The 16,558-nt window shown below is 42.8% G+C and overlaps 1 protein-coding gene across 3 annotated transcripts in view; it reads right to left on the bottom strand.

Moving 5' to 3' along the window:
- The window catches only part of FAM193A (family with sequence similarity 193 member A), a 328,734-nt gene that overhangs the window by 180,002 nt on the left and 132,174 nt on the right, over window positions 1-16,558 (bottom strand). For all 3 annotated transcript variants that reach the window (XM_030191118.1, XM_030191119.1, XM_030191120.1), the window contains 2 exons: window positions 14,302-14,449; window positions 635-712 (listed from right to left, as the gene is read on the bottom strand). In XM_030191118.1, the coding sequence (XP_030046978.1) occupies window positions 635-712; window positions 14,302-14,449 (226 nt within the window). The remainder of the gene's footprint in view (window positions 1-634; window positions 713-14,301; window positions 14,450-16,558) is intronic.

Raw genomic sequence — 16,558 nt, 5'->3', positions numbered from 1 at the left:
ATTTTCTATAAGTTCATGCAAATTTGCGGCTGATCTCTCTGCAGATATCAACTCCTGAGCCACAGCAAGAAAATGAACTGTGTTTATACTGTATTTTTCATATTACAGGTGCTACACTTCATCTGAAAGCACCAGAGACTTGTTTCAAACCCGGAACAGAATCCATATTAGTGCACCCATGAGGTTCTGTGTTCTTAATCATTGTCTGTGGATCATAACTTGTCAGCAAAAAAAAAAGGCAGTTTAAAACTAATTGGGTGGGGAGGGGAAAACAAGGGAGAAATGGGATTTACAGCACACATTAAACACATCACTGAACAAGGAAAGGTGCTCTAACAAGCCAAAATGAAAAAATAAGTGATTTAAGAAATTTGTTATCTAACACCAGCAAGAAAATGAATTATTTCCTTAAGATGACTTCTGCAAAAGTTTCTCATTCAACCTAACAGAATAAAGCCAGAAATGTAAACAAAGGGAATGTGTAGTCACAGTAACCATGTGCTCCCTCAGAAAAAGCTACAGAATTCACAAGACATCTTTTAGTTATATCAAATCCAAAAGAGTGAACGCCACTTGACATGGAGAATTTATTTAAAAGTCAGTTACAAAACATTCCCAGGTCTTAAGAGCTTACTTGGTCTTCAATAAAACGCCTCTGTTTAAAGAGCTCCCAATCTTCTTTTAGCATACGCTGTTTGGTTTTCAATGCCATCTAAAAGTATAGAAGGAAAAGATCACTGGCTTAAAGCTACCGTCAAGCTTACTCTGCCCTATCACAAGAAAGGAATTGCTTATCAAAGCATGAACTCAATTTTAAGAACAAGATTTTTTTTTTTTGAGTGGGACAGGATGCATGGAGTATTCTTTTGGGTAGGGGTATTTGCAGGGTGTTAGGGCAGTTACAAGTGTGTAGTTTATAAGGATGAGGGCAAGGTCACTTTGTGGGGTGGTGGGACATTTAACAGTGGGTAGTTTTGGGGAATGGGAGAGCAGACTATAGGGGATGAGGCAGTTTTAAAGTTGGAATTCCTTAACTATTTTCACTGTATTTAAGTTTTTCCATCAACAAGCATGATTAAGTCAGACACACAAACAGATGACATCATCTGAAAGCACCAGGAGAGAACTACATTCCCTGAGTTCAGACCTAATGTAAAGTTCTGAGTATGAGGGGCCCTTAACATATGCAGTGGTTTCCTCCGAATCTCAGTTTGTTTGTTTTTTGCTTTTTTTTCAACTTAGCTGAATGGATGCAAAACAGAACTCTCCTGTAGTATTTGCTGCTAGACCCTATTTTTGTTGAATTTTCTCATACTTCTTAATATTTTTATAATGTCACCTAGGTTGGGTTTTTATCCATGACTGAGCTGTCGTAGGAAATTTAGAATTTTGACACACTTATGAAATGCTTTTTTGTCTCAGATTGGAACACAACCAAAAGGACTACAAGCATTGTGCTCCAATGTCAAACAAAGCACAGAGAGACCATCTCAATCGCTTCAGAGCATTTGGATGCAGAAAAGAAGTTGCTCTTGGGGGACAAAGGTTATCAGACTTGCAACACTTTACAATTGAAAGGCCTTATATCTGATAATAGGTAAAAAGGCCAATGTCCAAGTCCTTTTTTTTTTGTCTCTGTTTCAAAGTGTTTGATAATAATTTCAAATGTTTTTTGTTATGTACTCCTGAAGATTCATTTAAGAATGAGAAATGTTCACCTAAGCAGCTGTCATTCTGTTTTTCTCTGTAATAATATAATATGATGTAGATAGATAAGTGTGCTTAATTTTTTGCTTCTTTTACTGCTGTATCATCTTTCACATTTTTTCCCATTAGTTCATGTACCCCACCATTCACAGAAAAGCATGAACGTGAACTCTTTATTTTTAATATCTTTTCCGTGTAGGTTGGAATAAGGTCTTTTGACATATAAAGGCATAACATATTGGGGTGTCTTGTAGGATTTTATGCCATTTTCTTCTATTTGGAGCTTATGTCTTAAGTTTTTGGTTCAGGTTAATTGGCTGTCAGCTTTCTTAATATACGAGAAGTTTATACAGGGTTAATCCAAGACAAGTTACTTCATTGTTTTCTACCCTGCATGTGGACTTTGAGATTAGGCCCCTGGAAAAACAAATGAGGGCCTGGGTTATAGCCTTGAAATAAAGACATGAGGAAATAACCCCTATTCAAAGAAAAACACTTGCGTACTAAATTTAAATCTTTGTATCAAATAAAGGCTCCAAGCTGCTAAAATTAAAATAACAAAACAAAACAAATGAGATGTGCTGAATGTTAGTGGTGTAAACAACACTCAAAGGAACTGAACCACTGTAAAGAATTACGTAGATAATATACTAAACAAATCTGCCAAAAAAAGAATCAACTACTCTGTTGCTACCAAAAATCAAAATTCAGTTACAAAATTATTCTCTGTGCTGAATGACTTATATGGATGAAACAATAATAGAATAAAAGTTAAAACACCTTCAGTAGATACCCTTGGAGGCTGTTTTGCATTTAAAAGAACATAAAAGCCTATACGAATAGTAACAGTCTTAGGTTTGTTTGTTTGTTCATTTATTTGGAAGAAATTAACCCAAGGTTTGTTTGATTTGGGGCCGAGTAATGTAATACATTTACCTCATTATACCACAATATCACTTTGTATTCATTCATCTATGTATTTGTTCAAACCGTAATCAGCTAACACTGTATATGTAAGCCACATTGAGCCTGCAAAAAGGTGGGAAAATGTGGGATACAAATGTAATAAATAAATAAACAAATAAACTATAAAGAGTTAGACTCTAATAGCTTCCATAAACTGTCTTCTAAAATATCCTTACCTACTGCTGAATGGCAGTCATTTCAAAGACGTTCCTTAACTTTGCTTACTAAACTACCATCAGTTAGGCATATCACATATTGCCAATTGGATCCAATTCCATTCAAGTGGATTAAGTTGCCCAACCAGGAGCTTCTGCCTTTATTACTGATAATGGTTAATCATAGCCTCTCCAATTGGAATAGTTACATGAAGTTGGAAACATACGGCAGTTTACCCAATGAGGTTTGATTGAGAACAGTAGACAGCATGATGTCAAAAGGTTGAAGCCAATTAGGTTAGTCTGTTTCCTCTCCCCCATGTAGCCATCTTTCCTCATACACTCAAAACCAAGCAAACAAACAAACAAACCTATGAGCTGCTGCAACCATGTTGTCATTCTTTATTGTTGGCAGCATTTTTATTTAATCTCACTTATATTTTCAAACATGCCAGCTTGTGCAATATATGGATGTACATAAAGGAAGTATAACGGAATAACTTTTCATAGGTAGAGTAGTAATTTGTTATAAATTGTAATCAGTGTCATTTGGAGGGGCTGGTTATAGGGACACCCTAGCATGTGTTATATTTGTGCAGAGATGTTTCCCCAAGTCCACTCCTGGAGTACCCATTACCAGTCATGTTTTCAGGATATCCATAATGAATATGCATGAACTTGATTTGCACACACTGATTATATGCAAATCTCTTTCATACATATTCATTGTGGATATCCTGAAAACCCGACTGGCAAGGGGTACCACAGGACTGGACTTGGGAAACACTGGTCTAGATTATGGAGTACCGAGGGATCAGTATTGTCCCCATATCTTCTAAAGCCCCGATTTCTTTAACTTAGGATTATAGGATTAATATTTATTGATATGCAGATATATTATTACACACTACAAAATTGTTCACACACTATTCCTAAATGGCTTGAGAATCACTGGTAATGAATATTGCTAAGATGACAACATGTTGAATTTCTTGTCATCTTGATTGCCCCTCGCCCCCCTCCCCCCCCCCCATCATTTCTGGTGCTCTTAGGTAGGCCTACAATACTGGATACTGTCAAATATTTAGGTGTCTTAATTTTCACATTTCATTTGAGGAACAGATCTCCAATATAATACAGAGATTTTATGTAATGCATCAATTACACTCTTAAGTATTTCTTAGATGAAGCATGTTTGAATATTTTGAATCATGCACTTTTAATATCTCATATTGACTACGGAAATGTGGTTTATGCACAGACATCATCAAATTTGAAATGACTGCAGACTTTACAGAAAGTGGCAATATATATTTAATTTTATTTATTTTTAATTGTAAACCACTGTGATCTTTGAAAGCCAGGCAATATAGCAAATTTTAATAACCGATAAGAAGAGGACAAGCAGAACATTACCTTCTCACATGTGGGTGACATCATCTACAGAACTCTAGTGCAGACACTGGCCAGATTTCTATTGCTTCTAGAAACCTTTGGCAAGCCCCCACCATGCATGTGAGTGCCTTCCCACCTGCCCAACTCATATGAGACCCGCAGCTGTTCAGACGTGTGCCCTTCTCGTCTCTCAAATGCATTTTTACTACTACTACTACTACTACTATTTAACATTTCTAAAGCGCTACCAGGGTTACGCAGCGCTGTACAATCTAACAAAGAAGGCCAGTCCCTGCTCAAAGAAGCTTACAATCTAAAGGACAAAAAAGTGCAGTCAATCAAATTGGGGGCAGTCTAGATTTCCTGGATAGAGGTACAATGGTTAGGTGCTGAAAGCGACATTGAAGAGGTGGGCTTTGAGCAAGGATTTGAAGATGGGCAGGGAGGGGGCTTGGCGTATGGGCTCAGGGAGTTTATTCCAAGCATAGGGTGAGGCGAGGCAGAAAGGGTGGAGCCTGGAGTTGGCGGTGGTGGAGAAGGGTACTGAGAGGAGGGATTTGTCCTGAAAGCGGAGGTTTTGGGTAGGGGCGTAAGGGGAGATGAGGGTAGAGAGGTAATGGGGGGCTGCAGATTGAGTGCATTTGTAGGTTAGTAGTAGAAGCTTGAACTGTATGCGGTACCTGATCGGAAGCCAGTGAAGTGACTTGAGGAGAGAGGTGATATCAGCATATCGGTCTAAGCGGAAGATAAGTCGGGCAGCAGAGTTCTGAACGGATTGAAGGGGGGATAGATGGTTAAGTGGGAGGCCAGTGAGGAGTAGGCTGCAGTAGTCAAGGCGAGAGGTGATGAGAGAGTGGATGAGAGTTTGGGTGGTGTGCTCGGAGAGGAAAGGGCGAATTTTGCTGATGTTATAGAGAAAGAAGCGGCAGGTCTTGGCTGTCTGCTGGATATGGGCAGAGAAGGAGAGGGAGGAGTCGAAGATGACTCCGAGGTTGCGGGCAGATGAGACGGGGAGGATGAGGGTGTTGTCGACTGAAATAGAGAATGGAGGAAGAGGAGAAGTGGGTTTGGGTGGAAAGACAATGAGCTCGGTCTTGGCCATGTTCAGTTTCAGGTGGCAGTCGGACATCCAGGCAGCAACGTCAGATAAGCAGGCTGATACTTTGGCCTGGGTTTCCGCAGTGATTTCTGGTGTGGAGAGGTAAAGCTGGGTGTCATCAGCATAAAGATGGTATTGGAAACCATGAGATGAGATCAGCGAGCCCAGGGAAGAGGTGTAGATTGAAAAAAGAAGGGGTCCAAGGACAGATCCTTGAGGAACACCAACAGAGAGCGGGATGGGGGTGGAGGAAGATTCATGAGAATGTACTCTGAAGGTACGGTGGGAGAGATAAGAGGAGAACCAGGAGAGGACAGAGCCCTGGAACCCAAATGAGGATAGTGCAGCAAGAAGTAAATTATGACTGACAGTGTCAAAAGTGGCGGATAGGTCGAGGAGGATGAGGATGGAGTAGTGACCTTTGGATTTGGCAAGGAACAGGTCATTACAGACTTTAGTGAGTGCTGTTTCTGTCGAGTGCAGAGGGCGAAAACCGGATTGAAGTGGATCAAGGATGGCATGAGAGGAGAGAAAATCAAGGCAGTGGCTGTGAACGGCGCGTTCAAGTATCTTGGAGAGGAAGGGTAGGAGGGAGATGGGGCGGTAGTTGGAAGGACAGGTAGGGTCTAGTGATGGTTTTTTGAGAAGTGGTGTGACTACAGCATGCTTGAAGGTGTCAGGGACAGTTGCAGTGGAGAGAGAGAGAGGTTGAGGATATGACAGATTGGGGGGGGGGGTGACAGTAGGAGAAATGGTGTTTAGTAAGTTGGTTGGGATGGGATCAGAGGAACAGGAGATGTATTTCGAGGGGGAAAGAAGGTGGGCGGTTTCCTCCTTGGTGATATCAGGAAAAGAGGAGAAGGAGGCCTGGGTTGTTTGGTTGAGGGAGTGGGTTAAAGGGTGACGAGGAGGAGGTGGCTTGGTAGTGAATTCGAGGTTGATCTTCTGCACCTTGTCACGGAAGTAGTCAGCTAGTGATTGAGGAGAGAGTGAGGGGGGGTGGGAGCAGAGGGCACATTGAGGAGGGAGTTAAGGGTGGCGAAGAGACGACAAGGGTTGGAGCCAAGAGAATTAGTCAATTGGGTGTAATAGTCCTGTTTGGCAAGGAATAGGGAGGACTGGAAGGAGGATAGCATGAATTTGTAATGAATGAAGTCGGTATGGGTGCGAGATTTCCTCCAGAGGCGTTCGGCAGATCGGGCGGAGGAGCGAAGGTATCGGATGCAAGGGGTCAGCCAGGGCTGGGGATTAGTACGCCTTGTGGGACGGGAGATGGATAGTGCAAGGGTGTCCAGGAGCAGTGGAGAGAGTGGCATTGTAAGCAGAGACAGCCTTGTCAACAGACTCAGAGGACATGATGGAAGGGAGGAGATTAGAGATATAAGAGGATAAGGTGGGAGGGTCGACAGCCTGGAGATTCCTGAAAGTAGTGGTTAGTGTTGGGCGGGACTGAGGGGGAGGGTGATGAAGTATGAAGGTGATCTGGTGATGATCTGAGAGAGGAAGAGCTGAGGCGCAGAAATTGGAGGGTGAGCAGGAAGAGGAGAGGACGAGGTCAAGACAATGGCCAGTTTGGTGAGTAGGGGTGGTGGAGCTCAGCTGGAGGTTGAAGGAGGATGTCAGAGTGAGGAACTGAGAAGCGTAAGAGTCGGATGGGTCATCAGCATGTATGTTAAAGTCTCCAAGAATGAGGGGCGTAGATGAGGATTCAAGAAAGACGGAGAGCCAGGCATCGAAGTCGGTAAGGAAGGAAGGGAGGGACTTATCGGGGGGGCAGTAAATGACTGCAACTCTGAGTGGCAGCGGGTAGAATAGACGGATGGAGTGAACTTCAAAGGATGAGAAGCAGTGAGACTGCAGTAGGAGGAGGGGTTGAAAACTACAGGAGGGCGAAACCAGAAACCCGACTCCTCCTCCACGGCCAACTGGGCAGGGAGTGTGGGAGAAAAGATAACCTCCACGGCACAGGGCCGCGACTGAGGCAGAGTCGTCGGGGGTGAGCCAGGTTTCAGTTAGGGCGAGCAGTTGGAGGGAACGGGAGATGAAGAGATCGTGGGTGAAGGAAAGTTTGTTGCAGACAGAGCGGGCATTCTACAGGGCACACGAGAAGGGGAGGGAAGAGGGGGGGAGGAGGGGAATAGAGATGAGATTGGAGACATCCCGGAATCGTTTGCATGGATAGGATGAGGACAGGTGGAGCAGGTCTTGCTTTGCTGCTCCACTTTTTCGTGTGAATAGCATGGGACTGTTTACTTTTTAATATATTCTATTCCTTCCCCCTAGTTATTAGTTTTTGTAGCTTTTAAAGTTTACTTTCATTTTCCCAGCTCACGGCCTACTTAGTACTAAGTACCCAGTGGAGAGGAAAAAAAAGTAGGTTATTTTCTTTTTCTTCAGCATCGAGCTTTTGCTATGGCTATTTTACCCGCATAAATCACAGAAACCTTACAGCAGGTTTAAGAAGTGCACGCAGTGCGGTAGAACCATGTCTGTGACAGACACTCACCAACTGGTGTCTACTGTGCCTCGGTCCTGATCATCTGCACTCTCTCTGTATACTCTATTCGAAAATGCAGAAAAGAACACAGAAGACCAGAGACACCCAGCATGAGAGATTTACTGGTGGGTTAGTCCATTGGTGGCATCAACCTCAATGGCACTGAGGCTGCTTCAGCAAATACCAAAAAGCGTTAAAGCCCTTAAGAATTGTAGAGCTCCGGAACAGGATGGCTACACATCTGAATTTTACAAACTCATGATGGCACAGACCTGTGGCCCCTTGCTTTCATATTATAGTACCTCAATCTCAACTGATACCAAAGCCTGGTAAACCCGATGATCTTCCAGAATCCTATCGTCCTATATCCCTAATGAATGTTATCAAAATATCTCAGTTACTGGCAGATCGCCTAGTCACTCACCCTCCTAAGATTGTCTGCCCAGAATTTTGTGAGACAATTTGGCCTTAATGTCCGCGAAGCTTTTCTGGCCATATCCCATAGTATATCCACAAGAACTCTGGCAGTTCTAGAGATTACATGCCAAAAATGACTTTGGCAAGATCCACTGGCCCTATCTGTTTCAGTCTTAAATTATATGGGGTTGGATGGCATGTATTTACAGGCTCTGAAGACTATTTACTAATCCCACTGCTAAGAACTTTAGTGAATGGTACCCCCACTGCCTCTTTTCCTATCTGTCGGGGTACTAGGCAGGGTTGCCCCCTGTCCCGCCTCCTCTTTTTGCTCTACTTGGAACCATTATTGAGTGCTATTCGGAGAGATCCAGACATTCATGGGGTGTGGACTTGGGTTCTTCCACTATCAAGGTGATGGCATTTCTGGATGACATTTTGTTGATATTAACACAGCCTCAATACTCCTTGCAGTCCTCACTACATGCTGTGAAAGAATTTGTTACTATTCAGGTCTTGTTCTTAACAAGCAAATGTCTGTGGCGATGCCCTTGCAATTATTAATCAAGCGGAACTGGGTGGGCCCCTTTCCCTTTCTTTGGGAGGAATTAGACTACCTAGAGACCTGACAGAGCTATATTCTCTTAATATGCTTCCCTTGTTGTCCCCTCCATGGCTCAGACGCTTCATGTGTTAGAAAATAAATCCTGTATCTCTAATGGGAAGAGTTGCTTTGTATAATATGTTTGTCCTGACACAGTGGCTCTATGTCTTTCAGATGTTGCCATTGCAGCTCTCCTCAATCACTCATAAACACTTGAAAAGTTGGTAAATAGCTTTCTGTAGCGCAAAAAACAGAAGAAACCAGTCTTCAGAAGAAACAATGAACAAAACAGCGAAGATGACTAAAAAAAGAAAAAAAGAAAAAATAAAAAAATAATAAATGAAAAATACAAAATAAAAACACAGAAATATAAAAAAAATATATTCAAATATGTGTATAAAAACAGAGCGGCGACACTTTGGTTGTTGAAATTAAAAAGTAGACTTTATTCATCAGTGGATAGCAGGGAGAAAGGGACTCGACACAGCTGTGTTTCGGCCATACAGGCCTGCGTCAGGAGTCTTCTCACTGTATGCTGATTTCTTGTACTATCCAGATTGTGGAGAGAATATATGTATCTCTTTCTTATGTGATCGCATTAATCAAAACTTGAAACAAAGTCAAGCGGAAAAAAATCAGAGCAGCGTCTCGTCTCTCTGAGATCCCTGTGCTTTCTGTGACAGGACAAAAAACCCCCGTTTGCCTTATACCAAGGTTGCTCTTCCCAAATCTAAGGGTGGACTTGGTCTATTAAATATTCAATTGTTTGCCCATGCCTGATCGATACGCCACAACTGGCTCCGTACTACATCTCAATTTTCTTTCACAGAGGTTGAAAAGACTCTTTTTTTCTCCCTTATTTTAATTTTGTCATGCACGCCTCACTAGTGAACTTGAAATGCACACCTTCCAGCAACCTTGATGTCTAAGGCACCTCGCCACACCTGGAAATTGTACCGAATATTACTCAACATTCCTGCAACAACTATGCCATTCCCCCCTCCCCCCCCCCCGAGTCTACTTTCGCTTCCTTTCAACTTCGGGCATCTAGGGGTATTATCTACCTATTCCATGCACTTAGGTGATGATCAAAAGCAAATGAGGGCACTAGAAGTCAACAGCGATGTACTAGCACCCGCGAATGTTCCCGCCCCATGATCAGAGCCGGTGAGTGCATGAAATGAGATTGCCTGCTCTGATTGCAAGTAGCATGTAAATGAGTGCTAAAAAGGACTACTACTACTACTATTTAGCATTTTATAGCGCTACAAGGCTTACGCAGCGCTGCACAAACATAGAAGACAGTCCCTGCTCAAAGAGCTTATAATCTAATAGACAAAAAATAAAGTAAGCAAATCAAATCAATTAATGTGCACAGGAAGGAGGAGAGGAGGGTAGGTGGAGGCGAGTGGTTACGAGTCAAAAGCAATGTTAAAGAGGTGGGCTTTCAGTCTAGATTTAAAGGTGGCCAAGGATGGGGCAAGACGTAGGGGCCCAGGAAGTTTATTCCAGGCGTAGGGTGCAGCGAGACAGAAGGCGCGAAGTCTGGAGTTGGCAGTAGTGGAGAAGGGAACAGATAAGAAGGATTTATCCATGGAGCGGAGTGCACGGGAAGGGGTGTAGGGAAGGACAAGTGTGGAGAGATACTGGGGAGCAGCAGAGTGAGTACATTTATAGGTTAGTAAAGGAGTTTGAACAGGATGCAAAAACGGATAGGGAGCCCGTGAAGCGACTTGAGGAGAGGGGTAGTTTGAGTAAAGCAACCCTGGCGGAAGACGAGACGAGCAGCAGAGTTTTGAACCGATTGGAGAGGGGAGAGATGACTAAGTGGGAGGCCAGCAAGAAGCAGATTGCAGTAGTCTAAACGAGAGGTGACAAGGGTGTGGATGAGGGTTTGGGTAGAGTGCTCGGAAAGAAAGGGGCGGATTTTATGGATGTTGTAAAAAAAGAAACGACAGGTCTTGGCGATCTGCTGGATATGAGCAGAGAAGGAAAGAGAAGAGTCAAAGATGACCCCAAGGTTTCGAGCTGAGGAGACACGGAGAATGAGGGAGCCATCAACAGAAATAGAAAACGGGGGGGCGGGGAGGTGGGTTTGGGGGGGAAAATGAGAAGCTCGGTTTTGGTCATATTTAATTTCATGTGGTGTTGAGACATCCATACAGCAATGTCATCTCACCTTGCATCCAAACCAAAGTTTCAGCGTGCTTGTCTATCAGGGGTAGAAAGGTAGATTTGGGAGTCATCAGCATAGAGATGGTAGGAAAAGCCATGGGATGAGATTAATGAACCAAGGGAAGAAGTGTAGATAGAAAAGAGGAGGGGACCAAGAACAGAACCCTGAGGTACGCCGACAGGCAGAGGGATAGAAGTAGAAGAGGATCCACCAGAGTGAACATTAAAGGTGCGGAGGGAGAGGTAGGAAGAGAACCAGGAAAGGACAGAGCCCTGGAATCCAAGTGAGGACAGGGTATCGAGAAGTATGCTGTGATCGACAGTGTCAAAAGCAGCGGAAAGATCAAGAAGAATGAGGATGGAATATTGACCTCTGGATTTAGCCAGTAATAGGTCATTGGAGACTTTAGAAAGCGCAGTTTCGGTTGAGTGGAGAGGGCGAAAACCAGATTGTAGTGGGTCAAGAATAGCATGTGAGGAGAGAAAAATCAAGGCAGCGGTGGAGAACAGCACGCTCAAGTAATTTGGAGAGAAAAGGGAGGAGGGAGATGGGTCGGTAATTAGAGGGACAAGTAGGGTCAAGTGAAGGCTTCTTAAGGAGAGGTGAGACCACAGCATGTTTAAAGGCAGTAGGGACAGTTGTAGTGGAAAGTGAGAGGTTGAGAATGTGACAGATAAAAGGAATAAGAGCAGGTGAGATGGCATTAAGAAGGTGGGTGGGAATGGGATCAGAGGAACAAGTGGTACATTTTGAGGAAGAAAGGAGAAGTGTAGTTTCCTCTATAGTAACTTCAGGAAAGGAGGAGAAGGATTGAGGGGAAGGAGAGCGAGGGGAACGGACTAGTGGAGGGAGAGGTGGCGAGGTAGAGAATTCAAGGTTTATCTTTTGAACCTTGTCGTGAAAGAATTCAGCAAGGGTCTGAGGAGATAATGAAGGGGGAGTTGGGGGAGGGGGCACCTTGAGGAGAGAGTTCAATGTGGTGAAGAGAAGTCGAGGGTTAGAGCCAAGAGAGTTGGTCAGTTGGATATAATAATCCTGTTTGGTGCGTAAAAGAGCAGATTGGAAGGAGGTCAGCATGAACTTAGTGTAAGAAATCAGCAAAGGCCCGAGATTTCCACCAGAGGCGTTCGGCAGAGCGGGTACAGGAACGTAGGTAGCGGATATTAGAAGTCAGCCAAGGTTGGGGTTTTGTACGCCTTACAGGGCGGGTCATCAAAGGTGCAAGAGTGTCTAAGGCAGAGGATAGAGTATTGTTGTAAGAAGAAACAGCCTCGTTGACAGACGTGGATGGTGCCACAGTAGAGAGGAGGTTTGAAACATGGGAGGATAGAGATGAAGGGTCAATATCGTGAAGATTCCTAGATAAATTAGATAAGATAGGACGGGACTGGGAGGGAGGAGATTTAAGTGTGAAAGTTATAAGATGGTGATCAGAGAGGGGAAGACATTACATATTCCTCCACAATGTTCAGCGAGCAACGCGCCAAACAAGGGCGCTGTTGCTGCAGCAAAACTTACATCAGCTTGGAGCTGAAGTTAGGGTTTGCAGAGCATTAGGGAGCCCAGTCCAGCATGCATCTGCAGGCTAGCAGGACTTCCCATTCCACCCCGGGCAAAGAACCCCACCAACGAGCCCCAACCCCCCTCCCACAGAGAGAGCTAGAGAGGTTCGGTGGACCTCCAGCCCTCCCTCTAGTTGTCTAATGCCACATCCTGGGATACGCTGGGCAGGGCTTCCTTACCATATAAGGAGGAACTCCCTTATATGGTAGGGAAGCCTCACCCAGCGCATCGCCATTTTGGAGATGGCGTTGGAAGGAGGAGGAAGTACTATTCCCTCGTTCGGGGGGAGCTTCTGATGGGCTTCTGTCGGGGGGGGGGGTGGAGGCTGGAGAAATAAAGGAACTCTGGCCTCTCATGTCCAGGGTGGGAGGGGGGCCTCCAGCCCCTATGTCTGAGATGTCTGGGGGGTTTTTTGGACAGCCCGGAACTCTCAAGCAACTACTGCAGGGCCGGGGGGGGGGGGGGGGGACGGACTCTGCCATCCTCCCACAGGATGATCAAAGCTAATAGTGCGCATAAATTTGCATGTTATTAGTACTGATCATCAGGGGTTTCATTCCCTGTGCTGTTCCGGCGCTAATTTTTCAGTGCTGTTCAGAACAGTGCAGGGAATTTGATCATTGGGGCCTTAATGAAGAGAGTGCTCTGACCTCGCTGGAAACCTTATGCTCTGAATTTGACTTACTAAAAGATCCTTTTGCCTACCTACAAATTCAACTCTTAGTAAGTTCCTTACCTCAAACAGCACTGGGTTGGAATGCTCTACTGGAAGTTCTAAGCTTGGACTCCCATCATGCAGTACTCTTGTAATTTCATCATGTCTATTTAAAAACCCACAATGTAGCCATGGAATATAACAAACTAGCAGCCCAATGGGCAGTGGATTTGGGCATTCCCGAGAGGACCTCAGCTGGAGAAATACATCAGTGCTTCTGAGGTGTGGATCCAGAATATGTCGCTCCAAAATATGTCACTATGGGAAACCAATTATAAGGTGTTCGGAGATTATATACTGCTCCAAATAGAGACCACAACGGGAGTTTCCAATTTATTTTGTTGTCTAAAATGCTCTTCAAAGGAAGCTTCGCTGGGACACATGTGCTAGCACTGCATGAAATTACGCAGATTTTGGAACCTAATGTTTACTCTGATCTTCAGATCATGGAATTGCACTTGTTTGGATAACCAACTTCTTTTGTTCACAAGTTTCCACATTACATCTGAGGACTCGAAAGGCTATAAAGGATTTTTACAAGGGGCTGTTTTTATGGGTAAAAAGACAATATTGTACTGCTGATTGTCCAGGGAATCTCCAACACTACCACACTGGTGTTCCTATATGATCTCTTTAACTCAGGATGGAGCGCCAGTCGGTGGAATTGCTAAACTCTTTAAAAAAAGGGAAAGTCTTTCACTCCATTATCACATGTGGTGTGTAGCCCCCTGCTTAAAATCTGACTTTTGCATTGGAGGTTGGCAGAGACATCTCCATGCTATACTTTACTTATTCTGTGTTTGGGGAGGGGGGGGGGGGGGGGGGAGGAAAATGAGGGAAAACGGGATCGGAGCAGGGGAAGTTTTTGAAAACTAGATTGGTCATTTGTCTATTTCTATATGCGTATGATGTATCTGTTTCTACTAATTTGACCAATAAACAATTAAACCTAACTGAAAAAGAGCATAGTACTAGGAGTAAACAAATGAGGACAAAAGGAATTATACCTGTTCATCTACATAATCATCAATTCTCTTCTGGCATTCAAGCCATTCTTCTGCAACTTGTGCCATCTCCACTTCCAGCTGATGATACCTTTGCAACAAGGTACTATACATGTCTTCACTATATGAATCATGTGATGCTGTTCCAAGCCTAAAATAGTAATAGAAATAAGCAAAAAAAACAACAACAAAAAACAGCAATAACAGAGGTTCTTATTAACATACATCTCTGCAGCCAGAAATACTTATTTAAAAAGTTGCAAATCATTTAATACTTACACATTGCCAAAACACTGGTTCTAGCAAAGTTATTTTTACAATTACGTCCACAATGATATAATTCTTCCCTACCTCTCTTCATAAGTAAACTCATACACATCTACCAGTTTATAATCCAATTTTTCCACAGACTACAGCAATGAATATCTGAAAACATATCAGTCCTGTCAGAGCTTCTTGAGTTTAGTTCTTTATTTCGTGAACACCAACTCTTTTGCCTTCATTTTCTCAGCCATTTGTTTGGAGAACCACATCAGTTTCCATGTTCTCTTGCTTTTATTTACTTTCCTTACATAAAAGGTCTGTAACAGTTTTTATAACTCCTTGCAGCCTGGATCACTCTTTTTCCACTAAAACAGTGGGTGATTTCAATTATCCCAATACTGACTGGAGAAACAGCACATCAGGAAGTAAGGCGGTAAAATTCTTAGAAGAAATAAATGATTGCTTTATGGAGCAACTGGTAAGAAATAAGATGGGGAGCTATTTTAGATCTAGTCCTAGTGGTATAAAGGACTTGGTACATGAGGTAACAGTGTTGGGTCTGCTGGGAAACTGTGATATTATGATCAAATCTGAGTTGTTAATGGGAGTGAACACACTAAGGAAATCTAACCTTTGGAAGGACAACTTTGATAAAATGAGGAAACTAGTTTAAAAAAAAAAAAAAAAAAAAAAAGCTAAACAGAGCAGCCAAAAAGATTAGGACTTTAAATCAGGCATGGACTTTGTTCAAGAATGCCAACTTGGAAACCCAGACCAAATGCAGTCCACATATTAAAAAGGTGGAAAGAAAAGCAAATTACAGCTAGCATGGAAAGGTGAAGTGTGAGGATAATCGAGCCAAAAGAGCATCTTTCAAATAAAAAGAATTCAAATGAAGAAAACAAGTAACATAAGGTCTGCCAAATTTGATGTAAAGTATTGATTATGAAGGCTAAACAGATTTTGAAGAGAAACTTTCCACAAAGGCAAACATTCTTAGTAATACCTTTTTCAGGTATATCAGAAGCAAAGAGTCTGTGAGGAAATCAGTGGAATCATTAGATCATCAAGGAGTAAAACGGGCAATTCAGGGAGGGCAAGGCCATAATGAAGAGACTGAATGAATTCTTGCTTCGGTCTTTACTGAAGAGTATAAAAGAGATTCAGCTGTGCCAGAAATGGTTTTCAAGGGTGATGATATATATGAACTAAAACCAATCTTGGCGATCCTGGAAGATATATTGAGCCAAATCACCTGTACCAGATGGTATACACCCCAGGATACTGAAAGAACACAAACATGAAATTGCTGATCTACTACTAGTGATCTGTAATCTAACATTAACATCATCTGTGGTACCTGAAGCTTGGAGAGTGGCCAACAGAAAGCCAATTTTTAAAAAAGAGTTCCAGGGGTGATCCAGGAAATTACAGACCAGTAAACCTTGACATCAGTGCCAGGCAAAATAACAGAATAAAATTACCAAACACAGACAAACATGGTTTAATAGGACAGTCAACATGGATTCAGTCAAGGGAAATCTTGCCTCACCAATTTGCTTCATTTCTTTAATGGAGTGAATAAACGTGGATAATAGAGCCACTTGATGTAATGTATCTAGATTTCAAAAAGCTTTTTACAAAGTCTCTCATGAGACTCCTGAGAAAATTAAAAAGCTATAGAACAGGCAACAATGTTCTGTTGTGGACTAGAAACTGGTTAAATGATACAAAACAAAGGATAGAGTTAAATGTCCATTTCGCTAAATGAGGGAAGTAAATACTGAAATGCCCCAGGGCCCTGTACTGGGACTGGTGCTATTTAACATTTATAAATGATCTGGAAATGGAAATGAGTGAGGTGATTAAATCTGCAAATGACAAAACTATTCAAAGCAGTTAAACTGCATGCAGACCATGAGAAATTGTAGAAGGACCTTAGGAAATTGGAAAACTGGACATCAAAATGTCAGTTGAAATTTAATGTTGACAAATG

This window comes from Microcaecilia unicolor, chromosome 2, assembly GCF_901765095.1.
Source record: "Microcaecilia unicolor chromosome 2, aMicUni1.1, whole genome shotgun sequence".
NCBI classification, from domain to species: Eukaryota; Metazoa; Chordata; class Amphibia; order Gymnophiona; family Siphonopidae; genus Microcaecilia; species Microcaecilia unicolor.
The sequence above is the reverse complement of the archived record's forward strand: the minus strand, read 5'-3'. Positions and strand labels throughout refer to the sequence as shown.